Source organism: Mustela erminea, chromosome 2 (assembly GCF_009829155.1).
Source record: "Mustela erminea isolate mMusErm1 chromosome 2, mMusErm1.Pri, whole genome shotgun sequence".
NCBI lineage: Eukaryota > Metazoa > Chordata > Mammalia > Carnivora > Mustelidae > Mustela > Mustela erminea.
In genome coordinates, this window is record NC_045615.1 from 64,867,703 (window position 1) to 64,895,239 (window position 27,537).

Genomic DNA, 27,537 nt, shown 5'->3' on the forward strand with positions numbered 1-27,537 from the left:
CACCCTACACACATTAACTCAGAGAATCCTCAGTACAATTCTAGGACAGGCACTATTATTCAGGACAACTGAAGCCAGAGAAATTAGGTATTTTTTCCAAGGTCATGTAGTTAATTGACAAATGTTAGAGCTGGGATTCCAACTAAGGTCCCACTACTATTCTCCAAAAAAAATAAATAAAAATAATCATTACTATTTCTCTAGTGAAAACAAGCTATGACACATTTTGTCACACAAATTGTCCTTAGTCTATCTTCATGATTTTATTAAACATTCACAATTCCCAGGGTTGTTGGTATGTGATCTTCATGTGTTGATAAAATTCTAGACAAAAAACAAAGATACTGAATACTTCAATTAGGCCTAAAAATTTTTAAACATTTCTAAGAAGAGTAAGTGAGCGATTTTCAAACAACTTTTCCAAACTGCCTCATTGTAAATACGTTGAAAACCTCCACGTCCACCACATTGGACCACTTAGAACTTCAAAATCCAGAATCCACAGTCTGGCGACAAATAACAGCGGGACTCCAGGGAAGAGAAGGATTTCACTGACAAGAACAATTCTACATCAAGTTTTCTTTGCCACCCCTGGAGCCTACATTATTTTAAGGATATCTTTTTTACGTTGTAGAGGCTGACCACTCTTCTCTTCCACTACAGTTACTGCTGATGATCGTCAACAGTTTTGGAGAGCCAGAGGAGAGCATCCAAGGGACTAATCTTTTAATCTCTGTTGGATGCAATAGGGCATTTTTAGCTAGTTTCCTAAGCCAGAATCACTAGATTCAGCACACAAATACTGACCAACAGCAGCAGCGACCACTGACCAACAGCAGCAGCGACCACGGCCCATGTGATGTCGCAGGCCCCAGGCTGAGGCCGGAGTTGTGCTGTCTCCATCGGGAAACCCACCCTTCTCCAGAACCACACCGCAGGGTACACCCGGGTATGTCAATCTACTCCCTCTGAAGGGGTGTTCAAAGTGAGAAAGGAGAATGATAATGTTTCTATACATTATCTTTCTTCAGACCATATCCTAAATCAAGAAAACAAATATACAGATAATTTGTGAGCAAACCTGTATCTCCAAGAGAACCAGTCTGAACATGAAAGAATAGTATCTTCACTAGGAGCTCAACTAAACTATTTTTCTAATGTTTTGTGCACTCATATAAGCCATGAACCCATTTGGGATGAATACATTCTTAGTTAATGTGCTGCTTTATATGCATGAACATAGAGGCTATAATCACTTTCAAGAAAGGAGGAATTTTTTTCTTATTTTGAGTCAAGATAATTTTTTCATTCTAAGCATTACAATCATTCCCTTTTCAAAATTCACATCAAGCAATATTTTCAAATGAATTTTAGCCTTACAACTTAAATACAAATTCTTCCAATGCCTAACTAAAGTCAAAACTAAAGTTCAAGAAGCTGCTACTGTTTTTCTCTTCTAAAAAAAAAAAAAAACCACATCGAGTGAATGTTTTCTGAATTAGCAAAAACATAACAGCATGAATCAAGAGGCACATGGAACATTTGCTCAAAGGAAGCGAGTTCTATATAGATTCTATGTGTAGAGAGAAGAGAATTCGCTATCAGGAATACAAAAAGAACCTTCTAAATGTACACACGGCCAGTTTCTAGCACATTCTACTGACAAATCTTTTCAGTTCCCAAAACTAATCTTAAACATCTAAAATGAGCAAAAACCACCTCAAAGCGAGACAAGGTATCTGGACAACATAATGTGAAGTCCCGGCCACATGAGTGGTCCATTTTATTTGGGATTCATTAAGATTTCCAGAGACACAGTTAGCTATTAGAAAACAATGTGTTCGGGACGCCTGGGTGGCTCAGTTGGTTAAGCAGCTGCCTTTGGCTCAGGTCATGATCCCAGCATCCTGGGATCGAGTCCCACATCGGGATCCTTGCTCTGCAGGGAGCCTGCTTCTCCCTCTGACTCTGCCTGCCACTCTGTCTGCCTGTGCTCGCTCTCGCTCTCTCTCTGACAAATAAATAAATAAAATTAAAAAAAAAAAAAGAAAACAATGTGTTCTTCTTCAACTTGTATATATAAAATTTTTTATTTCACAGAATTTCCTTTAAAATAAAAATAGACCACAAAGTAGGCCTAGAGCAAGTGTTTATATACCTAAACCCCTCACCACCAATCTTGAGAGCACCACAGTCACCAGCATTTATGGGTGAAGGGAATACAGGGGGGCCCCCTGAGTGAGGAGTCAGTATACAATTCACATGCTACCATTAATCTTGTAGGTCTACAAATAGTTAAATATTATGAATGTGTAAATATTAATTCTAAAATGTTACATGGGTACTCAAAACTTCTTTTTTGCTTGACTGACCAAACACAATCTAAGACCTAACATATACTCTATCATCTTTGCTCAAAAGAAGAATTGTTTGTTTTTCTCTGGAAACCGGCAAACAAAACAAACACTCATTACCTGAAAACAGTAATGTCCTTGTCTTCCCTTTCGAATCTTCCTAAATAACTGTGAACATGTTAATAAACATGATGATTCCACATTCTAAGTTTTGCCTTTAAGTATTTTCGGCACTTTTTTCCTGAGCCAAATCTGCTCACCAGATTTGAAGGCTAGCACTCATTCATATTTTATGTAACTATTAAATTTCTATTATCTAAACTACATGCATCCCAAGCATGAACACCAAACAGCATTCTGGCAAGACTTTAAAACTGAGCTGCGAAGTCAGGTTTTTATGTGCAGTATAAAATCCATTTAGAGCACTAAACCACCATTTCATAAAAAGACAAACCTTTAAATAATTTATAGCACTAGTAAATCTCGAGTTCCTAGTAGATTTAAAAACAGTATTTAAAAGATCACTTTAGATTAAAACCAGCAGCAAGAAGCCTACGTTCTTATGTCATAACACACCAAGTTAAAATGCGATACCAGCAGGCCATCTAGTGACCATCCAAGGGTTCAGGGAAAAACTTAAATCCAAAAATCCTCTATATTTTTCAGTGTCTTCTATTTTCTTGAATAAAAATATGAAAATATGCCAACTGAAGCACGTTAAGAAACTGAAGACGCTCTGACCAAACACTGAGAAATTAAGTATTAATATAAACGAACACATTTCCTTACCCCAATTATATTACACAGGCCAGATCAAAAGAGAAGTAAGACAATGCAGAGATGATTGAGGATACTTAACATTATGCTAACCAAAACACCCACCATTCCAAAATACCCACTGTATGGAAAGAAGATTAAAGAAGCAGCACCTGGTAGAATTCATTTCAGGAGAGTCTCTCCAAAGCAACACAAGCATTAGATAGAAAAATGCCTTGACTGTCAAGGATACAAACTTCGTTCTCCAGAAAGCCCCAAATCAGGTTACCCTCTCTGCTCCAATAAAAAGCTTCCCATATATTACAATGGGAAGTATATATTTAGTCTCTGTCCCTGGTTCCTGGCACAGAGCTCTTGAAACCCTTGGTATCTCCTGAGTGATTAAGGGTGTGTTTGGTGTGATACTGTGATGACTCCAGGCCAAGAGGCTCCTCAAGAAAGATCACGCCATATGCAGATGAGAAGGTTGGGACTTTCAACTCCATCCACGGAACTCTGGGCTGGGATAGAAGCTGGAACTGAGTTCAGTCACCAATGGCCAAAGACTCAATCATGCCTCTGTGATAGAACCTCTGTAGAAACCCCTAGAGGACAAGTTCAGGGAGCTTTTGAGTTGGTAACAGTGCCCAAAGCGCAGAGAGGCACCACGGCTCTCTCTGCCCCAGACCTTGTCCTATAGGCCTCGTCCATTTGCATGTTCCTGAGCTGTACCCTTTACAATAAACTGGTATTGGTAAGTAAAGTGCTTTCGTGAGTTCTGTGAGTCAAATAACTGACCCAGGCTGTGGGGGGTCCGGGTCCCCCATGAATGGGCAGTCAGCAAGCTGAAATGCAGGTATCTGGGCACCCTAGTTACAGCTGGCATCTGAAGTAGAAGCACTCTGTGGGACTGCAATATCCAAGCTAACTGTGGACTTAGCCTGCAATATCCAAGCTAACTGTAGACACTTGGTGTCAGCACAGAATCCAACTGCTGAACTCTATCAGAGGACCAAATGATTAGTTAGAGGGGGGAAAAAAACCCCACAAAAGTCTAACAAATGGAGCCTGAAGAGGAAATAAAATGTACTTAAAATAAGATTTTGTTTTATACAGCTTAATAACACAAGCTGCTCACTTACCATTGAGATTTAGGTTTCAGGGCCTAAGTACATCTGGCATGATGGTCGCCAGCTTTGCAAAAGGAACTCAGGTAACCAACAATCATGTCCTACTTCACACTACAGAGAAAAAACACTTCCCACAAACCAGAGATAGGCACAGGCAGTTTCCTTCTTTACATGGTCAACATTCCTTCCTCTCCAGACACTGCTGCCTCTGAGTGGCTCTGAAGTCCTCGGAGAGTATTCTAATAATATTAACTCCTTCTAAGACCCAATACTCTCAAGTTCTCAATCCCAACTACACTTCGGAAAAGATGGTCAAGGAATGAGCGAGAGAGCCACAGAAAGGACTGCGGTTTCAGAAACCAACTGGAAAGGGAAGGAATCCAGGTACAAGGAAAAGCAGTGTAGAAGAGAGTGGACTTCAGCTTCCTTCATGCAGTGTTCAAATCCAACACTGCCCCTCATGGCGCTGTCCAGGGACAGACAACGTCACCGCTCTAAGTCGCCTTCCATCTGTAAATTGAGGATAACTGAACCCACTTCTCAGAGTTTTAACATACTCAGTGTAGGAATGCTCCTGAAACAGCTACTGAAGGCCTTGCCTCCATGGGAGTTCTTAGTGGTTTCCATCTCTGCCCATGACACTGCCTTCTGGCACACACAATGACCGTCTTACACGTGATACTGGTTAGTGCAGGACCTCTCATCTTCACACCCTCGCTCCTCACTGTCACCCTTGCACCCGACATCATCAGCCCCTCATCTCTCCGTCTAGCTTTGTTAAGATCAGCTCCACTCCATGAGCTCCCACAACCCACCTGTGGAAAACCTCACAAATGCCTCTGTGACAATAAGTTGCACGGTTTGTGCCACCCCCAGGTCACCAGGGACAGGCTGCTTCAGAAGGTGTGCGCTGCACTAAGCTCCCTGCCTTCAGGGTGCGGCAGGCAAAGACTCCTTGCACCACCAACTCTGAGTATACCTCCCTTCAACTGTGTTCTTTAATTCCATATCATGCAATAAAAAAAAAAAAATCAACGAACTGATATGGCCATTCTAGTCTATAACTATAGATAATAGTGATGAGTGTTTTGTAATAGTACACAGCACATAAAGCATTAACTATCTGTTAAATTAACTAACAGAATCAACCAAATAAAACACAGAAGTACATACTTTCAATGGGAAATGAAGTCGTATCTTTTCCCCAAATGAGGGTGGTACCAAAAGAAGGCAAATGTGTTCTGCCCCCACTCTGTCTAAAAGAAAAAAGAAAAAAAAGAAAAAAAAAAAAAAGAAAGAAAAGAAAGAAGAAAGAAAGAAAAGAAAAGAAAAGAAAAAGGGGCACCTAGGTGGCTCAGTCAGTTAAGCATCTGACTCTTAATTTCAGATCAGGTCATGATCTCAGGGTCATGAGATCAAGCCCCTTGTCAGGCTACACTCCGGGCATGGAGCCTGCTTGAGATTCTCTCTCTCCCTCTCCCGCTGCCCCGCTTCTCTGTCTCTATCTCAAAAAAAAAAAAAGGAATTGCATTAAGAATCCATTTGCATTTCTTCTGTCACCATCGAGATTTATGACACAAGGGAATTTCTCCATTTTAAACTAATATAACCAGAACACCTTTCTGGTTGTGAATTTAATTACACTGCACTTTAGGTATAATGAGAACACCACTGAAAGTAAAAGCCAGAGGCATATGGAAATGAATCCTAGGAAATCATACACCTGGAATCCTAGGTATAGAATCCAGTATGTCCATGAGAAAGTTACTCAATATTTCTGAAATATTTCAGAGGTTTACTCTGTGAATAAAATTAGAAAACATATATAAAGTACTCAGCACAAAGACCATTTGGAAGCTGTCACAGTAATTAGAGCAAGAAGTGGTTAGAAGCTAAACTAGGAGGAATGCCACTTGCCCTCAGATTCTAACAATGAAAACAAGTATGTTGGTGCACCTGGGTGGCTCAGCTTGTTAAGCATCTGCCTTCAGCTCAGGTCATGATTCCACAGTCCTGGGATCAAGCCCCACATCAGGCTCCCTGCTCAGCAGGGAGTCTGCTTCTCCCTCTCCTGCTGCTGCTCCCCTAGCTTGTGCTTGCTCTCTCTCTTTCTCTCTCAAAAAAATAAAATCTTGGGGCACCTGGGTGGCTCAGTGGGTTAAAGCCTCTGCCTTCAGCTCAGGTCATGATCTCAGGGTCCTGGGATCAAGCCCCGCATCGGGCTCTCTGCTCGCAGGAGCCTGTTTCCCCCCGCCAACCCGCCTGCCTCTCTGCCCACTTCTGGTCTCTATCTGTCAAATAAATAAATAAAATCTTTAAAAAAATAAATAAATAAATAAATAAAAATAAAATCTTTAAAAAACAAAACAAAAAAAACACAAATACGTTAAAACACACAAAGCCCCATATATAGGACCCTTATAGTAAGTCCTCGGTAAATGTTGGTTTTTTATTCTACCCCTCTTTTTCAAACCTTCAAGGAAACTGTCCAATTATCCAATTGTCTAGCAGGCATAACACAGAGTAACATCCATATAAAAGAGCAATTAGTATAATCATTACTTAGGAGCAAACATCAGAAGGCTTCATTTAAAAGTGGCAAAATAAATTAAGGACAATAATATGAAAATATGCAGCTTGGAGCTAAACTATGGAGAAGCTTGGGGGCGCCTGGGTGGCTCAGCGGGCTAAAGCCTCTGCCTTCGGCTCAAGTCATGATCTCAGGGTCCTGGGATCAAGCCCTGCATCAGGCTCTCTGTTCAGCAGGGAGTCTGCTTCCTCCTCTCTGCCTGCCTCTCTGCCTGCCTCTCTGTTTACTTAGGATCTCTGTCAAATAAGTAAATAAAAATCTTTACAAAAATAAATGAAATAAAAATAAACTATGGAGAACCTTGAACACAAATCACCTTGATTCTATAAACCATGAGAAAAATGAATAAATTCTTTAGAGTAAAAAAAAAAAAATACAAAAACAAAACAACTAGACAAACTCGAGAAAGAGGATTCTTTGAACAGTACGGGATGGAATAAAAGGCATAAGGAACTGGAAACAGGGTAACCAGTTAAAGGAATATCAGGTAGTATGAGCCTAAAATCATACAGGGACAGTCTGCCCTCAAGTTTTAAATACTGGGAGTAGTGAGAACTACAAAGTCCCAGGCACGACAGACACTACATGAAGTCTGTATTTTCATTCCACAGAATCATGGCTAAAACCCAATTTCTGACTAAGTACAGTCTGGGATCCTGAGTTAAATCCCAGTATAGGACAGGACCTTAGTGGAAAAATTTGTGAAAGCCATATAAATGTGTGCTTTAGCTTATCAAATCTTACCAGGATTCATTTCTTAGTTTTGAGAAATCTTCTATAGTCATGATGTTAAGGAAAGAGGAACCCAGTTGAGGGACAGACAGGAACTCTCTGTACTATTTTTAGACTTACAGACAATTGCAAAATTTTCTCAAAATAGTTTTTTTAAATAAAAACAGCAGAATCGTCTGTTCACTATCAAAAAAAAAAAAAAAAAAAAAAAAACCTCTATGTAGGTCAAATGTTTAACCCAAAGGACGCTATTCTACACCGGGACCCAAAGAAATGGTTAGAAATCAGGGTGCCTGGGTGGCATAGTCAGTTAAGTGTCTGCCTTCAGCTCAGGTCATGATCCCAGGGTTCTGGGATCAAGCCCTGCATCAGGCTCCCTGCTCCATGGGAAGCCAGCTTCTCCTTCTCCCTCTAATTGCTGCTCCCTGATGCTTGAACTCTCTCTCAAATTAAATAAATAAATAAATAAAATCTTGCTTTTAAAAAAAGGTGGTTAGGAATGAAAGGGAAGACATAAGGGAGGGAGATAAGTGTAGCATCCACCACATATTATGTTTAATAATCCCAAAGAAGTGCCTGTGCTACCTGAAATTATCTAGCTTCAGAGATTCCTGAGCCCCCTACACTATATATGAGAGTATCTGTGTACTTTCCTGAGGTTCTATAAAACACTTAAAAACCACTAATTGGATATGAAAACTGATAACTCAAACTAACAGAAAATAAAACTCTGTATAGCTTCCTAACATTAATAAATCTCCAGTTTAAAAAGAAAAAAAAGATAGGTATAATGTACAAAAAAATGCAAACAAATTATAATCCAAATGAAAAGGAAAAATACTGGAAACACAGACAACCCCAGAAGGCTAAAGGCAGAGCAAGAATAGACGGTTTGCTGAAAATTAAACAGAGATTCCGGAATAGAACATCACGTAACAAGAGGAAAGACCAGCAAATATATGAAATTGTAAACATTCCTGAGCCCATCACAGAGCTGAGGCCCTAACACAGTGCCTAGAACTGCTTCCAAAGATTGACAAGTCCCCAGCAAAAAAAGGCAAGACCCATAAACATGCCCCTCAGGAGCACATGGGAGGAAGAGGTGGCTGCAATAAAAGCAGGAAAGAAAAGCAGCTAACTGTTTTTAGCATTCTTCAAGGCCAAATGAGGACTAGTGATAGGTTTGCATACCTGGGAACCACAGACGCCAGGAGTTCTACACTCACAAGCAGGTCTACCAGCATGCTTGGAATAAAGATTAGAAGGTCTCACAACTAGAGAGCTCCCCTTGGTGGCACACAGGCACAAAATTCTGTCCACAATCCCTGGATCACTGTCTCATGCCACACAAAGGCCTGCAGCTAATAGGGAAGGGAGGGAAACCCTCCCAGGGTCCACTGTTTCTGAAAAAGGAGTAGAGATAAAAATGGCCAACTAAAGGAATGTGGAGGAAATTCTCCTGGCCCAAGATATCCTGAATTGATACAAACAAGCAATCTGCTATTCCATGGGACTAAGACCTCCCAGGCTCAAAGCAGAGGTTGGCTACCATGCAGGAAGAGGAAACGACACTGACAAAGACCCATCTAAGACCCCGGAGTATAGATCCTGCTTAAGAGTGAGGCTGGATCAGCAGACTCGAGAACCACCACTGCTCCCCCATCGTGAGCCTAGCACTGAGTTCTGAGCAATAGCATAACTCTCTTTCCACTGAGAAAGGAGTGACAGCATGTAGGGAGACCCCTTCTGAGATGCAGGCATCCAGGGACTGTTGAAAGCTCAAAGTGGAGCAGAAACACTAAGAAAGACCCTGTAGGAGGCAAGATCCCAGACTAGGCACAAAGTAGGGTAGTCTACCACTAGAGAAATTTGAAGCTGGTAGTTCATAATGAATAACTACAGAATAAAGAAACCCACTCCATCTAAGCTACTAACTAAATTAACTCAATATACTATACTATATACACACTATGCAGTGTGACAGAAAAAGAATATAAACGCCCAGAGCATAGACACCATTTCCCTCAATCTCTACTATGCTTCCACACACAATGTCAAGCATTCAGTAAAAAATTACGATATGCCAAAAAGAACGAGAAAAGTCAGCAATAAGAGATATAGCAAGATCCAGAAATGACCCAGTGGCTGGAACAACCAGGTATGACTTTATAGTTACTATATTAAAGGATCTAGTACAAAAGTGGACAGTGTGTGAACAGAAAATTTCAATAGAGAGATGTACACTCTATTTAAAAAAATGATGCAATTTTTGTAATGATTATCAGTTTAACAATTTTAGGTGCAAATCAATATATTACACATAACTGAGGAATGACTAAGCTTGAAAATGAGTAGAAATTATTAAAACTAAAAAATTAACATGAAAAGAGTGAGAAGGGCACCTGGACGGCACAGTTAGTTGAGTATTCAACTCTTGGTTTTGGCTCAGGTCTGATCTCAGGGTCATGAGATCGAGTCCCACTTTGGGCTCCAGACACAGTGCAGGGTTTCTCTCTCCCTCTCCTTCTGCCCCTGTCTTCCCCCCACCCCACTCTCTTTCTCTCTCGAAGGTAAACAAATCTTTAAGAGGAATAAAAGAGTGAAAGAACAGAGCACTTAAAAGCACTTAAAAGATGGTCTAACAAACATCTAACTAAAATCTCAGGAAGAGAAAGAATAGGGCAAAGATAATATCTAAAGAGGTAATGGCCAAGAGTTTTCAAAAACTAATAAAAGAGGGGCGCCTGGGTGGCTCAGTGGTTTAAGCCTCTGCCTTCAGCTCAGGTCATGATCTCAGGGTCCTGGGATCGAGTCGCGCATCAGGCTCTCTGCTCAGCGGGGAGCCTGCTTCCCCCACTCTCTCTGCCTGCCTCTCTGCCTACTTGTGATCTCTCTCTATCAAATAAATAAATAACTAAATCTTTAAAAAAAAAAAAAAAAAAACTAATAAAAGAACCAAAAGCCAAAGAACCCTAAACTGAAAGAAAAAAACCTAAAAATACTGAAAACCTTAGACACAACATACTAAATCACTAAAAACTAAGGAATAAGAGAAAAATCTTGAATTGAGGCACAAATAAAAAGAAACATTACAGGGAGAGGAGTCAAGAAAAGCACTGCATCAGACTTTTCATCAGAAACATTGCAAACCAGAGGACCATGGAGCACCATCTTTAAAGAACCAAAAGAAAAAAAACCTGTCAACCCAGAATACTATGGCCAGTGAAAATATCTTTTTAAAATGACCAAGGGGTGCCTGGGTGGCTCAGTCAGTTGGGTATCCAACTCTTGACTTCAGCTCAGGTTATGATCTTAGGGTCATGGGATCAGGTCTTGCATTGGGTTCCACGCTTAGAGTCTGCTTGTGCCCCTCCCTCTTCTCCTCTCTGTGCTCGAACTCATGCTCTCTCTTTCTCTCAAATAAATCAAATCTTAAAAAAAAAAAAAAAAAAAAAAAAAAAAGAAAAAACATGAGAAAGATCGGATATAAAACCTTTCTAACTCACTCTTCTGTGCATCCCAGAGTGCTATGCACATGCTGAAACCATGTTTCCTTTTTTTAAGGCTTTATTTATTTATTTGACACAGAGAGAGAGAGCACAAGCAAGGGGAGCAGCAGAGGGAGAGGGAGAAGCAGGCTCCCCGCTGAACAGGGAGCTCAATGTGGGGCTCAATCCCAGGATCATGACCTGAGCCAAAGGCAGACACTTAACTGACTGAGCCACCCAGGAGCCCTTGAAACCATGCTTCTAACACAATTTCTAGCAGCTGTATGCTCTTATTCCTATTTCCATCACCTACAATGTAAACCCTACAGGACACAGACACACCTGGTTCATCTTTGTACTACCAGTGCCTAGGACTATGACGAACTACAGCAAACATCTGACTGCTGATGCTAAAAGAATAGATAATGAATAGAGGGAAGCCACAGGCACAGCAGCAAGATCGAGAAGCTCCAGAGCCCAGAAGCTGGGTAATAGGAAACCCAGATGGCAAAAAGACAAGCATAAAACCTCCCAGGATGGGGCCTCATGAACCTGCAGACAGCACAGTTGCACCTCCAAAGGAACACATCAGAGCAGTGCTGTGACACATCATTTCACTTACGCAGCTAAAATGTTTAGATAAGCGAGGACTCACATTAGGAAAGTGAGTCCCAGGTTAATTATCTGGCAGAATTTTACAACATGAAAAAATGCTAAGGCTACACATTTTTAATACACTCAGACATAGGTAATTTTTTTAAGTTACCTTATATACCTTGTATGTCTGATATACCCAGTAAGAGATACTACACAAAAGAGGTTTATGGTAAAGGGATTGTAAAAATCAAGGGGGTTCAGATGCCACAGGCCACAAAGGACAAAATGGGACACAGTGATGCATCACTGTCTGCGTACCACTACGTCAGGAGTCCCTGCACAGCACTATGCAGCAAAGGTGAGGACATCCTGACCAGGGAAGGGGATCACTACGGACACCCACACAGAGGCCAGACCCTCCCTAAGTAAACTGCGTGACCCTCTGTTGGGACCAGGGAAGATAGGAACAGGAAAGAAAAGAAAGAGTTTCTAAAAACTGAAACTGGACTAAACCCTGAGAGAATCATGGACATCCTGGAGGGCCTAAGTACTTGGGAAAATAGCCAGCATCTTTATGCTTCCATATGCCCAGGAACCAGAGAAAGATCTTTATGCTCTGGAACATTTCCCTTCCTAAAACTCAACCATCCTTATCATCGTGTTGCACCAGGAAAATCCAGGCACTCTCTAAGAGACTAGGAGAATTGGCTACATTATGTACCTCAACTTAAATACAATAATGTCAAGGTGTAGAGCTGAATAATCACGGCTGAATGTACAGGTATCTGTGTGGTAAAGTTACTGCTAGAATAAATAAAAGAGCCTCTGGTTCTCAAGCCGCCTGTGCTCCACACTAACCAGGATATTTCGTGCATTGTATGCACCGGTGCCCCCACGACACCTAACACAGGGACACACACACTCAGGAAGCCGTCAGTACCACCAGAACCTGAAACACAAATGGTACTCCTTATCACCACCACCTGTTCTTTCGGCAGGGGAAGAGTACAAAACAAATACACTTCTTCTGAGGACTCCCTCTTTGACCTTCTCCTACCCGCTCCTGCAGAAGCTCCACCACCTGCTGGACACAGTCGTTCACATCACAGGAGTCTGTCTTCAGCACCAATTCAGGAGCCTCTGGCTTTTCATACTCAGAATCGATTCCAGTGAAACCTGCAAAAGGACCAGATGAGAGAAGCAGGTGGAAATTAAGACAGGCTTATTTCTTCAGTCCAGGTCTTTGCTGTGTCAGGTTCGTATTTATGCTGTCCTTTCGCAGTTCTCGGGTTACGGTACTAAAACTTCTTTCTTGGGAAGATTTCTGATTAAACTTCCATTTCTCCTTTAAATACACACAGTCCATTCTCATTCGCAGTTCAATAATGTTACACAGACACTAAATTAGTGAATCTGCAATCACAGGCTCCTAGGGGAAACATGGGGTTAGTTGGTACATAATGTAGCCAATTCTGCTAGTCTCTTAGAGAATGCCTGGATTTTCCTGGTGCAACACGATGATAAGGATGGTTGAGTTTTAGGAAGGGAAATGTTCCAGAGCATAACCCCATGCAAGCCTCAGTCATCACCAAATTTGTTGACCCTTCTTTGTGGTACAAAAGCTGAAACATGAAGGCCGAGTATCGCGTTGCTCAGCCTCAGCTGGGCACCATCCTTGGGGTGGCTATAACTTTTCCCACTCTGCAAGTGTCCACAACTGACTGCCAAAGCACCGCTGAGTACTGATGTGGGGGCTAAAAAACTTTAGCGAGTAGGGGCACTGGGTGGCTTAGTGGGTTAAGCCTCTGCCTTTGGCTCAGGTCATGATCTCAGGGTCCTGGGACTGAACCCCACATTGGGCTTTCTGCTTCCCCCTGCCTCTCTGCCTACTTGTCATCTTTCTCTTTCTCTCTGCCAAATAAATAAATAAAATCTTTGAAAAGAAAAAAGAAAAAGAAGAAGAAGGGAAAAAAACAAGAACTTCAGTAGGTAGAAAAACGTGCAAATATGGACTCTCTGGATGATGAGGACTGACTATGCTTTTCTGTCATATTTTCTAAGTAAATGCCTGAAATGCCAACAGAGAAATATGAATGAGTACCAGGGGAACCAGAGCCTTTCAATTTCCCCAGGGAAATACAGGATATAGTACTTACCTCCTAAGCATAAGCCAAACTCAACAACGTTTTCTTCCTCTCAATACAAAACTGACACACCAAAGTCTATCTGCCCATTATAGTCACAGGGGTTACCTACAGCCAAAATGAAGCCCTGCAGGCTTCCTCTGCCACCAGGATTACCTGTTCAGGAAAGACAAATTAACTACTACCAACTTTAGCAAAACATAAATAAGAACAGGAATCCTGATATATCACAAAATAGATCCCATAATGAAACATAATTAGTTTAGATACTAACCTCTATTTAGGTTTTCCCCCTTAAATACGTGTTACCAAGGAACTGTCAAGAAAGAATGCATGATGCTTGTCAGGAATGGGCCAGCTGAGCTGAACATATGCTGTTCCTATATTACACCTGTGATATCACCTCATGCATAAGTCACTTAAGACCTGTCTGCCTTGGAGGGCTTAGGTCAACCCTGGAGCAGAATGGAAAACATGAATTTAAAATCAGTTCTATTAAGAGAAACAGTCACCAAGAGAGTTCTAAAATATATACTCCAAGTCTATGGCCCATGTTATTTTTTTTCTATTTCATATTTCTAAGTATCACATAAAGTCCTGAATCCAAGAAGGAGATTTCTGCATTACCAATATTCCTAAGAGAGTCACAGTAAAATAGTTGGGGAAAAATAATTCTGGTCAAAACAAAATACTAATTTTGTTTTTTGGGGTTTTTTTTGTGTGTGTGTGTAGAAAAAGTGTTGCAGGCAGAGCGGGGGTTAGAGGGAGAGAGAGAGTCTTAAGCAGACTCCCCGCCCAGCATAGAGTTCAATGCAAGGCTTGATCTCACCACCCTGAGATCATGATCTGAGCCAAAAACAAGACTTGGGCACTTAATCGAATGAGCCACCCAGGCAGACCTAAAACACTAGCTCTTAAGTTCTAATTCTCAAACGCAGCTACACAATGGAATTGTCAGGTCCCATCCTCATCACATTCTGATTTCACTTGTACAGCTTTGGCAACAGATTTTTTTTTTTTTTGTAAGATTTTATTGAGGTGCCTGGATAGCTCAGTGGGTCAAAACCTCTGCCTTCGGTTGAGGTCATGATCCAGGGTCCTGGGATTGAGCCCCACATCAGGCTCTCTGCCTGCTTCCCCCTTTCTCTCTCTGCCTGCCTCTCTGCCTACTTGTGATCTCTATCAAATAAATAAAATCTTTAATAAATAAATAAATAAGATTTTATTTAGTCGACAGAGAGAGACACAGTGAGAGAGAGAAACAAGCAGAGGGAGTGGGAGAGGGTGAAGCAAGCCTCCCACTGAGCAGAGAGTCCGATGCGGGGCTGAATCCCAGGACCCTGGGATCATAACCTGAAGGTAGACACTTAACTACTGAGCCACCCAGGCACCCTGGGAACGGATTTTGAAACGTTCCCCCAGATAATGCTAATGTGCAGCAAAACCTGAAAACCACTGTGTTAGAAGACCTGGCTTAGCATTTTAAAAGTCCAGGAGTTCCCTGCCTAGCTAATTTGTCCTGTAAGTGATTACAGTAAATGTACACTTAAGAACAACATTTATATTTAAGTAGATAATAACTACTAGAGTAGTAATCATGAAAATAATCTAGTATTAGAATGGCTGACCCGGGGATACATTTACAGTTTAGTAAATGTCACATAAAGACTTTTATAAGCCTGAGGTCTGTGAATGTATGCAATCTCTTCTGTCCTCAAACACTTACCACCACAGTTCCGAAACAGCATTGATAGGGAACTTTCAAGCACTATCTGACAATGAGTAATCGATTTTTTAAAACAAACAGCTCTATAATCAGAAACTCTAACACCACAGCAAACATAATGTTTGTACATATATATATGTTATATATATATGTATATATAACATATATATGTATGTTAACCTAAAGAACATTTTATTAATGTCTACTCAGAAGTTTTTTTGTTTGTTTTTTAGCATTTATTTGAGAGAGAGAACTTGTGCATGCACGCACACAAACAGGGGTAGGGGCAGTGGGAGAGGGAAAGACTCCCCTAGCTGACTCCCACTGAGAGTAGAACCTGCCACCTGGCTCGATCCCAGGACCCTGAGATCAGGACCAGAGCCAAAACCAAGATCCAGATACTTAGCCTACAGAGCCACCTAGTCAGAGGAATTTAAAAACACTTAGGAAAATAAACAAGTAACACAGAGAAAACTAAACTAATACACACACTCCCAAAAAGAGAACACAAATTGTAAATGACTCAAGGTATTTTGCATGTGACCTTATTCATCTTTGCATCCCAGCACCAAATATATACCTCAGAAATAGAAAGCACTGACCAATGTGTGTTGAACATCCAATTTCCACTCCCTCTTCTCACGTATCCAACAAGCATTTTACTATGTGTGTGTCAGGTATTAGGCTTTGGGCCTCACACTGTGCTAAACTCTAATGACAGAAATATATTCAAGATGTTACCCTGTTCTCAGTAGCTTATTCCAGAGCCAGAGAGACAAATCTACCCTCCTCACCAATCCATGTTTGCCAAAACAACAAAACCAAGTAAAATTAAAATAGGAGTTAGACTTCAGGATCCCAGACACACCACTTTGCTTCTCTCTGCCAAATCTCTATGGGGAAAAACTGAAGTGAAAGCTGGCCATTGACAAACAAGAGGTTGGTACCGATGATAAAAAAAAAAACTGAAATGGTTCCCCTCCCAATGATGTCAATTATTCAGGTTAGGCAACCTGCTGAACCAAGAAAGAGCAGGCTTAGTGGGTGAAAATGAGTCTCCACGGTGGCACAACTGGATGCCAGCCTGGTCTAAGGAACCAGATTTCACCACAACAGGGGGCACTTGCCCCAGCCGCTAACGTGTCCCCAGGTCCAAATACAGAGCAGCCCAGAATAACAAGAATTGTCCTTCCTGTTCCACCTTCTCCTAGGCAACGCCAGAAGCTGAGTGACAAAATACCGAATTCACAGAACCCAAGGAAGCTCCTGTGATCGCCCCAGGCTATCAGACCCCGGATTGGGAAGGCATCAAAGTTACCTGCATGAATCACTGATCCCTGCACAGTGCTGACTGAGGAATTGATCCTTGATTTTTTTTAATACTGGCATGTCCTCTGTTAACAGCAGAACATAACTAATGTCCAAGAATGTCTAGAAGATTACTATGATTGGTATCAAAGGCCACAGCAGACAGGTTCTTAATGTCTCTTATGTACAAATGTTCACCACATTTGAAACTCTAGAAGCAAATCATAAAACCTAAAAAGCAAGGTATCTCTATTTTGATGGAATCAGCAATATACTGATTCACCCTAATTCAACAATTGTACACAGGATGAATAAGGGACTATTCCAAGCACCATGACGTAAATAAGAACAAGACACTGTCTTTGCTCTCAAGATATTTATAATTCAAGCATCCTTCCCATTAGCTAGGGAATTTCCTTCGTTTTCACTGGAACAAAAAGCAGAATGGACAGCAGCTAGCCACTGATATCCAGTCTAATGCTAGGCACCTAATTATAGCAAGCAGGTTTCCAGCAGTCCCTGAGGTCCCAACCTTCTAAAACTCCATCTTGTGAGCAAGATTCCAATCTGATCAACAATACCCCCAAGTACATACAGTGTCAGGTAGTGCTGGTAGGTCTCAAGAACTTAAGAGTGGAGCAAGACCCACTTTTTCTTCTCAAAGAGCTCCAAGTTGTTTGAATACTCCCAGTCTCTTTCTCAGTAAAGGTGATCAGTCTCAGATACGGTGGGATAAAATATGTAAGCAAAGGGACACGTGGCTGGCTCAGTCAGTAGAGTACACACACCTCTTGATTTTGGGATCAAGTTCAAAACCCACATTGGGTATAGGGATTACTTAAAAAATAAAACCATTAAAAAAAAAAGCAAGCAAAGAGAAACTAGAACAAAAATAGTACTTACCTTTAATTTCTCCAGCCCGTGCTTTTTTGTAGAGTCCTTTGACATCCCTCTGTTCACAAACGTGCAGAGGGGCATCAACAAATACTTCAAAAAAAGGTAAACTTGCACCTTCATGAATTTGCCTTGCATTGTTGCGATCCTTAGAAAGAAGACATACGGCTGAATCAGTGGAAAACAAATACTAAACAGAACAGTTTATATTTTAAAGTATAAACTGAGGGGCACCTGGGGGTTCAGTCAGTTAAGTCTCCGACTTTGACTCTGGTCATGATCTCAGGGTCCTGGGATCCAGCCCCACATCGCACTCCATGCTCAGCAGGAAGTCTCCTTAAGGATTCTCTCTCTCCCTCCGCCCCTTCCTCCACTCGGGCACACACTCTCAAATAAACAGAGAGAGGTGCTCTCTCTCAAATAAATAAATAAAATCTAAATCAATCTATCTATCTATCTATCTATATATGTATATATATATAAATGTGTGTGTGTGTAGGGCACCTGGGTGGCTCAGTCGGTTAAGTGTCTGCCTTCCACTCAGGTTATGGTCCTGGGGTTCTGGGATGGAGCCCCGCATCAGGCTCCCTGCTCAGTGGGGAGTCTGTTTCTCATTCTCTCTGCTTCTGCCCTTCCCCCTCACTGTGCTCTAAGTAAATAAATAAGATCTTAAATATATATATACATATATATATGTATACATATAAAAATCCCGGAAATTCTTAGGTTAATATACCCTTCCTTTATAACAATTTTAAGGGGTATACTATTCTAAAAATCCAAGATATTGGGAAGTTCAGAAGGGAAAAAATAGATGTCCCATAAAAAACTTCACCAAGTTTTATGAGGAACCAAAGCCAAAGCCCAGCCCAAATGCAGAGGTCATCAGGCCTCTCTCTCATAACACGTTCAACCTCAGCCTGAGCTGACTTGAAAGCAACTTCACTTCCCAAGAAGTCCACTCAGAACTCTGAGGGGGGTTTATCCACTTGCCAAACATTAACTCCTGTGACCACTTCTTGTCTTGAGCATTCCCAAAACTTTACTTCTCTGCCCTACCCCTAAACCCCTAACTCTCTGGTGATCACGTGACTTCATTGCTCTGCCCTGTCCTCTGGTATAGTTCCCTTTTTATTTATTTTTTTTAAAAATTTTATTTATTTCTTTGACACAGAGAGAGAGAGAGATCACAAGTAGGCAGAGCACACAGAGAAAGCGAGGGGGAAGCAGGCTCCCCGCTGAGCAGAGAGCCTGAAGTGGGCCTCGATCCCAGGACCCTGGGATCATGACCTGAGCTGAAGGCAGAGGCTTAACCCACTGAGCCACCCAGGCGCCCCTATAGTTCCCTTTTTAAGTCAACCTCTTCTTTCTGGTCTTAGCTAAAACCAAGTACCACCCCCCCTCCCCGTAGAGATCCACTGATTTTCTCACCTTCATACTCTGTACACAAGCAGGGCCAATGTTTCCAAAGTCAGCCCCCACCATTCCCATCATTTGACGCCCCCCAGCTCACTTTAGCATTCATTTCTTATGGTCCCTCTGACAAACCATGCCTACTTCCACTGTCACCACTCTCCTCTTCCTTATTTCAACAAGAAAATCCACAGGCACAAATGCTCTCTCTCTCTTCTCTGCCATGTAAGTGTGTCTATTTGCCCAGCTACCTTTGTCTCGCTCACTCCTGTCACTCCTCCCTTTAGATTTCCAGAGTCCCATCCCTCTAGCGGATCCTGCTCAATCCGTGTCTATTTGCCCAGCTACCTTTGTCTCGCTCACTCCTGTCACTCCTCCCTTTAGATTTCCAGAGTCCCATCCCTCTAGCGGATCCTGCTCAACCCGTTATCCCTACTCCATCTGAAATCTTCAGCCTCTGCCCTCTCTGCCACCTTTTTCCTAGGGGCAATAAACATGTCACAAAAAACAAGTGAACTCGGCACCTGGGTGAGTCGCTTAAGCGTCTGCCTTCGGCTCAGGTCATGATCCAGGTGTCCCAGGACCCAGCCCAGCATAGGGCTCCGTGCTCAGCAGGGACTCTACTTCCCCCTTGGACCCACCCCCTTCTTATGTGCACACACACTCTCTCAAATAAATAAAATCTTAAAAAAAAAAAAGAAAAGAAAAGAAAGAAAAACAAGTGAACTAACAAATTACACAAAATCCCTTAATCATGCGTACTCTTCAGCCTTTAAATGACAGGACTTTCTGCTGCATTCCACATTACTAACCCTGTGTATGGCAATGATGCTACCCCCTGATTATTCCTAATGCAGGCTCCCCGGCTCTTCCTACTTATCCCATCTCTTCAACACGGCTGTTGCCCACAGTCCATCAGGAGCCCACTGCTCACATTAAGTCCTTGAGCACTTTTCTCAGCAGCCCTCACAATGTCAACTACAACATAAACACCAACTCTTAAGTCTGAGCCCTGCCTTCTCTCCCGAAATTAAACACCTATTTCCAACTTCCTCCTAAATACACCCACCTGGACATCCCACAGCCACCTCAAACTTAGCACGTCCCTAACAGAGTTCATTCTCTTTTCCCCCCAAGCTGGAATCCTGCCTATACTGCCCAAATCAAGGAAGGCAACACTATTCATCCAGAAAAAAGGATTGATCTGGTTCCTTCTTTTGCCCCCCACTCTCCCACCCCCTATGCATTCTGTCACAAAGTCCTTCAAATTTTGCCTCTAATTATTAGACCAACCCAATTTGCATTTCTTCCCTACTCCCTAGCTCAACCTCATTCCTCAACTGGTCAATTGCTACACCCTTTTAAAAGTGTGCTGGCTTCTAGCTTTGCTCTACTCAAAGCCATACTCTAACACTGTACCCTAACCATATCACTAACTTTTCAGAGATTCCCCATAACCATAAGGGTAAAACCCAAATTTCTTAGTGGGAGTCATCAGACCGCCTTTTTTCTTTCTTTTTTTTTTTTTTTAAAGATTTTATTTATCCATTTGAAACAGAGAGAGAGAGAGAGAGCAAAAGCAGGAACACAAGCAGGGGGAGTAGAAGAGGGAGAAGCAGGCTTCCCGTGGAGCAGGGAACCCAACATGGGGCTCGATCCCAGAACCCTGGGATCACAAGCTGAGCCAAAGGCAGATGCTTAACAGCTGAGCCACACAGGCACCCCAGGCATCAGGCCTTCTATACCTGGCCCCACCATTCTCAGTCTTACACTTAATGTTCTATTAATAATTAATACCTGCCTGGTCTACCAGGTTGTTTGGGCCTTATGCCTTAGTCATCTGCCCTGCCAGAAACCCTCCACTGCTCTCTTCTGCATAAAGCAATGTGCTCCTCACAGGGCCGCTCTGTGGTGAATTCCTCCAGGAAGCTCACCCCCCAGGCCCAGAATGACTGAGGGCCCTTGCTTCCTCTGGCTTCTCAGAGTACCCACTATATACCTGCCACAGATCTTATTCTGATATATTGGTTAACTCTTCATTAGCTTTACAACCACAGCATGTAGCAGAATGATTAAGTTGTGACCTTAACTGATTCCAACTGTCCTTTAAAATGAAGGTGTTTCCAAGTTTCCAGCCATGGCTCTCTTCTCATTCTATATAACTACTCTATACTTAATTTCAACTAGGTTTCAATGAACAAAGTTAATGATTCCTAAATCTTTCTCAATTCTACACAGCTTTCCTGCGCTCCAAGACCAATTTTCTAATGGCCCACTTAGATACGCCACTAGAATTTCAAACCTAACCCACCTAGAATAAAATCATCATCTCCTCCCTCCCCATCCTGTATTTTCCACCTCAATCATTCCACCTTCTATTCAGGAAGAACCAGCCTTCATGTTCACCCCAAACTCCGCAATCAGCCAGGCATCATGTCCTTCTGATGCTATGGGCTCAAGAGCCCTCAAAATGCCCCATCTTTTCCATTCCCATTATTGCTGCTTGAATTCACTCCAAAAGCCTCCTCACTGGTCTCCTATCTCCAGGCCACGCTTATTCCGGGCTTCAAAGGCGACTTTACTAAAATGCAAGCCCAGTGATAGTATTCACTAGAACAATCTCAAACTGTTCAGTCCCCTGGGCGGCAAAGCTCTGAGCAGTGAAGGTTCATCATCGGACCTCTGCAAACCACTCTAGCTTCATCTCCCCTCACATTCATCCTGCACAGCAGTCATAACAAACTACCTACAGTTCCCCAAAAGACCAAACTCCCTGACATTTCCATCCTGCGGCAGACACTGCACTGTCTCTTCTGCCAGGACAGTGTTCTCCCTCCCATCTCACTGGTATGCTCTGATTCCTCCCGGATTCATTTCAAGTGGCACCTCCTCGGTGATTCTTACACAGGACCTTCCACAGACATCGACCTCATCTCCTGCTGCAACACACTGCAACTGTTCCCATCTCTAGGCTCCCACCAGACTAGCTAGGAACCACCAGGTTTATTTTTAGAACCAAGATCCTCAAGTTCAATGGTGACATGGAATAATACACACACGCTATATTATATGGTCTGATATAAATATTACAGATTTTGACACACCCTAAGCAGAGGCCAAACCTCACTGTTAGTTAGCTTTTAGAGATGAGATCAACAAATTCCGCTCCATACTATGGAGACAAGAAGGCCAAAAAGCAGATCAGCATATGCTTTTAGAGACCCAGCTGACAGCTCTCCAAATCCTGTGTTACCCTCTCCTCTTCTAAGAGCTGCACAAATTCCCAGAAGTACAAGAGTATCAGTTACTATATTACTTTGAAAACTGTGCATATCCAAGGATGCAAGAACTCAAACAACTATCATTCTTTTATATACTTCATAACCTGGTAACCTTTAAAAATGATACACTGACATTGTTTCCAATGTTTCAGGAAAATGAAAAGTAGTCCTCACAGGACCTTTTAGGATTCCTGCCATGGTTCAATTAAGTGAATTTTATAATTAACACTCCATTTGATACTTCCCTATAATTCTAATAGCTCATATTTTAGTGTTGCTTTTTAAAAAAAAAGTCCAAGTAGCCATGCAAATTCACAATACAGCACTAGAACCGTGCTATTATTTGTTATATTTACTGAATACTTACTACGCACCACACACTGTGCTGAGAGCTCTGACTGCATGACTTACCTAATCCTCAGAGCAACCCTATGAAGTAGGCATTATCTGAGCTTATGTAGGTCAAGTCAACTGGCCAAGGTCATAACAGTAACCAGCAGAGCTGAATTCCAGTCCACTGTTTCTGGCCCCAAAGCCTTTAGCCACATAGTAATTCACCTGCTCTTTCACATCTGAGCTAAGCTGTCATTTAATAAACACTAAGTATCTACTCTGTTCCAGGAGCGGGACTTAACATCAAGATTACAAAGATAAATAAGATGTGTTTCAGACTTCAAGTAGCCAGTGGGGTTTAGAGGTAACAAGGCATAGTGGGAGAGAACATGGATTCCAGCGACACTGTCTGGGTGCAAATCCTTGCTCTACCATGTACAATATGTGACCCTGGGTAATTTACATCTGTCTCCTCACCACTGCCTTTTTTCTTTTTTTTAAGATTTTATTTATTTATTTATTTGAGAGACAGGGTGAGTGAACAAGGGGAGGAGCAGATGGGGAGGGAGAAGAGACTCTCAAGCAGACTCCATGCTGAGTGCAGAGCCTCACGTGGGGCTGGATCTTAGGACCGACCTCAGACAAAACCAAGAGTCAGACACTTCACTGACTGAGCCACCCAGGCACCCCACATCTGCCTTCTCCATTGGCTGATGAGCACTAAATCAATTATATCATAGTATCTAGTTGGTATTCAATAAATGTTAACTGTTATGATTTTTATTACTACTACTACTATTACAGCTGCTGCTATTAGCACCACTGACAAATGACCTGGTATTTGTAACAGAACAATGCACTATGGCACAATAATAAGGGCACCAAAGACAGGTAAGCCCAAAGGACCAAGAGAAGGTACTCAGGAGGAAGAGACACCTAACTTGACTCTCAAAGCACAAACAGAAGTCAACTGGTATGGAGAAAAGAAGGATCGGTAGAAGCAGAAGACTGTCTTCTAGGCAGGGAAACAAAACTCATACAGTGAGAATAAAATTTTTTAAGAGAAATACAAAAACTTTTAAAAAATTTTAAAAACAGCGAATTGGTGCTAAAATAAAAGGAAGAGTGTAAGGAAAGAAGAGCCTGAAGACCTGGGAGCAAAGAAGCCATAGTCAGGCCCACATGAAGAAACTGAAAACTCTCCCTGGTGTCTGACACATGCTGAGTATTTACTGTATGTTTACTGAATTGAAAAGATAAGCTTGAAATAATTTGGCCACTGGCTTGAGTTAACAAGTTTGGTTACCTTGTGGGAGTGAGGGGGGGCTCATAGCAGATTTTACCAAAACTGAATTTACTCAGAAGTCACAGCACAGAAATGCTGTAGGTTAATTATTTTAATCTGAATTTAGCTTCAAAGCACATGCCCATGTTTAAACAGTTTGTTCTCCGTGACAGCATATTCTCAATCAACGACATGAGAACAGCAACAACACAAAGGCCACATACCTGAGTATAAGGTGATATAAAACTCGTGATGCACACTAAGCCAGCATCTGCAAACAGCTTAGCAACTTCTGCGATGCGTCGAACATTCTCCTCTCTGTCTTCAGGACTGAAGCCAAGATTCTTATTGAGACCCTGACGAATGTTGTCACCATCCAAAGTGTAGCACGGGATGCCATGGCACACCAAGTACTCCTCTAAGGCCATGCTCACTGTGGTCTTTCCTGCTCCAGATAAGCCTAGAAGCCAACAGTCCAAGCACAGTTCAAATGCAGCATTAGAAGAATAACCACTTAGTTATAAGGAATTAAAATCACAGGCTTAATTACATTCATTTTTCATAGCCATCTCTCAGTAATACTTTTCCTGCATTTCTCCATAAGATATACATCTGAGCTAGAAAAGCATCTATAGTTCTAATAAAATAAGCATTTATGTTTTGGGGTTTTTTTTTAATTACAACAGATGTTTATTTAAATTAATAGATTTGTAGCTCAAATAGTTCTCAACAGCACACTTCAGGTTTACTCAACTTCTTAAAAATATCTGAGGGCAGCTGCAACCACAGATTTCAACTCCATGATTTCTCCTTGCCCATTCTTCTCTCTGCTCTGTTTCCCAAAGAACTTCTTTCGGATGGGGTTCAAGGTAGAATTTACCCGCCTTGTATTGTGTCCGCTGCTCATCAGGCGAAATCTGTTTCCTCCTGGTCAGATCCCGTGCTCTCTCAGTGTGAAACACCCTGTGGTGTTACAGGTTCTCAGGAAGCCTCATGGCCTCCTTCACGTCATCATTCTCACATACTGCATCATCTCACACTAACACTAGTTTCTTGAACTGCAGCGCTGTGATACCATTTCTGAATGGTATTTTCTGAATGTGCTGGAGGGTTCCAGCTCCCGGCTTAATGTTGCAACAGCAGGCCATTTACCATTTTGATCCAAGACTATAGGGTTTCCTACTCAAGCATTTATGTTTTTAATAACTCCTGTCCATGCCCAAAGGTATCCTAGAAATTACTCATTTTCAAAGGGTTCTCATTACCACTATTCCAACGCCACGTGCCAAAGTAAAAACAGAGTGATACACTCAAATTATTTCTGGGGAAGCAATAAAAAGGACAAAAGTAAGTAAAAATAATATTATAAAGTTATCTTTATATCCCAGGATCAACACATCCCATAGACTACCATGATAAAAGTATCTGGGAGTCCAATTTATAATATAATTAATTTTGAGAGAATATCCTTACTTCAACTCACTTTCCTCTACCAATGTTTACTCACTAAATAACAAGAAGGAAAAGGAAAGCATATATTTATGCACTAACACTTGCGACCCTGATGAGTATGTACGTACAGAATTCACAACTAATGAAGCAAGACATAAAAATGGAAGTCTAGGGGCACCTACATGGCCCAGTGGGTTAAGCCTTCACCTTCGGTTCAGGTCATGATCTCAGGATCCTCGGATCGAGCCCCACATCAGGCTCTCTGTTCAGCAGGGAACCTGCTCCCCCTCTCTCTCTGCCTGCTTACTTGTGATCTCTCTCTTTCAAATAAATAACTAAAATCTAAAAAAAAAAAAAAAGGAAGTCTCACATATTGATTCCCTTGAAAGAAGTCATGATAGTTTAGAAGGATGACTAAAAAAAAAAAAAAAAAAGTGGATATGTTAGGAGGATCAATAGTATTATTTGCTTTATACATTAAAAACTTGTATATTGGGGGGTGCCTGGGTGGCTCAGTGGGTTAAGCCGCTGCCTTCGACTCAGGTCATGATCTCAGGGTCCTGGGATCGAGTCCCGCATCGGGCTCTCTGCTCAGCAGGGAGCCTGCTTCCTCCTCTGTCTCTCTGCCTACCTCTCTGCCTACTTGTGATCTGTCAAATAAATAAATAAAATCTTTAAAAAAAAAAAAAAAATTGTATATTGGGGTCCCTGGAGGGTGCAGCAGGTCAAGCACCTGACTCTTGGTTTCCACTCAGGTCATGATCTCATGGTCACTCAGTGTGGGGTCTGTTTGAGATTCTCTCTCCCTCCCTCTGCCCCTCCTATTCGTGCTCTCTCTCAAATAAATCTAAAAAAAAAAAAAAAACACTTTGTATTAAAGGTTATAGCAGTCGGTATTTTCCAAAGATGGCTGCGACAGAATTTCCCACCCTAAAACCTCTTTGACAATGTGACATCGTCACTGTCACAACAAGACGAAGAGTCTAATTCCCTACCCTTGAATCTGTGCTGGTGTTGGGATTCTCCTATCACCAAAAGGACGAAGTGAAAATGACAACAATGTGTAACTTCCAAAGCAGAGTCAGAAAAAGCTTTTACACAGTTCTCTTTGGACTCTGCATCTGAGAGAAGCATGCTATTAAACACCCTGAGGCCACCATGCTAGCAAGATCACAAGCAGGTGGTTTCGTCAGCTAAGCTCCTAGCTGACAGACAGCATCGAGTGAGTGAGTGAGTGAGTTAGGTGAGCCTTCAGACGTCAGTTAAACAGCCCCACTGAGCCCTCCTCAATTCCGTACCCACAACATGGTAAGCAAATTAAAACGGCTGTTTTATGCCACTAGGTTTGGGGTAATTTGTTACACAGTAACAGTAACTGAATAAAGAGATGGATGCAGGGGGTTCTGTTTGCTATTGTTTTTAACTGGCAGTGAGCACTAAGTATGAGGGGAAAAAAAATCCTGAAACCTGAACTCTTAGACTTTGTATATGAGACAACCAAATGATAATAAAAGTACCTATTTATACATATGTGTGTATATATATTCATCTTGGTTTGTATTTGAAAAACAGTAAGAAGACTGCTGAAAATTTAATTACCAACATAGAAAATTTTATTGAGATGATTACAGCGAACACAGACAAGAAGGCAAAGAAAATTAGAGCAGTTAGAGAAAATTAACACAAAATTACAAGAGAGATAATCCAGAACTAGATAAGGAAAAATAGTATATCTGAAGAAAAGAAACCAAATGTACTGGACTGAATAACTAATTTCCCTCCCCCCAAATTTATATACACCTGGAACCTAAGAATGTGGCCTTATTTGGAAACAGAGTCTTTGTGGATATAATTAGTTAAATTAAAATGAGGTCATATAGTACCAGGATAGGCACTAAATACAGTGACTGGTGTCACTACCAGGCCAAAGAGGATGAAAGCAGGGACTGGAGCACTACATCTATAAACAGAGGAGCACTCAGTATTGCCAACAACCTCCAGAAGCCAGGAGAATCGGCCTGGAGCAGAATCTCCCTCAGAGCTTACAGAAGGAA

The 27,537-nt window shown here is 41.8% G+C and overlaps 1 protein-coding gene across 1 annotated transcript in view; it reads right to left on the bottom strand.

Moving 5' to 3' along the window:
* PAPSS1 (3'-phosphoadenosine 5'-phosphosulfate synthase 1) overlaps positions 1–27,537 on the bottom strand; it is a 99,295-nt gene that overhangs the window by 54,853 nt on the left and 16,905 nt on the right. Inside the window, exons 3-5 of the mRNA XM_032333085.1 lie at positions 24,256–24,491; positions 17,729–17,867; positions 12,705–12,823 (exon numbers count right to left, since the gene is read on the bottom strand). Coding sequence (XP_032188976.1) covers positions 12,705–12,823; positions 17,729–17,867; positions 24,256–24,491 — 494 coding nt within the window. The remainder of the gene's footprint in view (positions 1–12,704; positions 12,824–17,728; positions 17,868–24,255; positions 24,492–27,537) is intronic.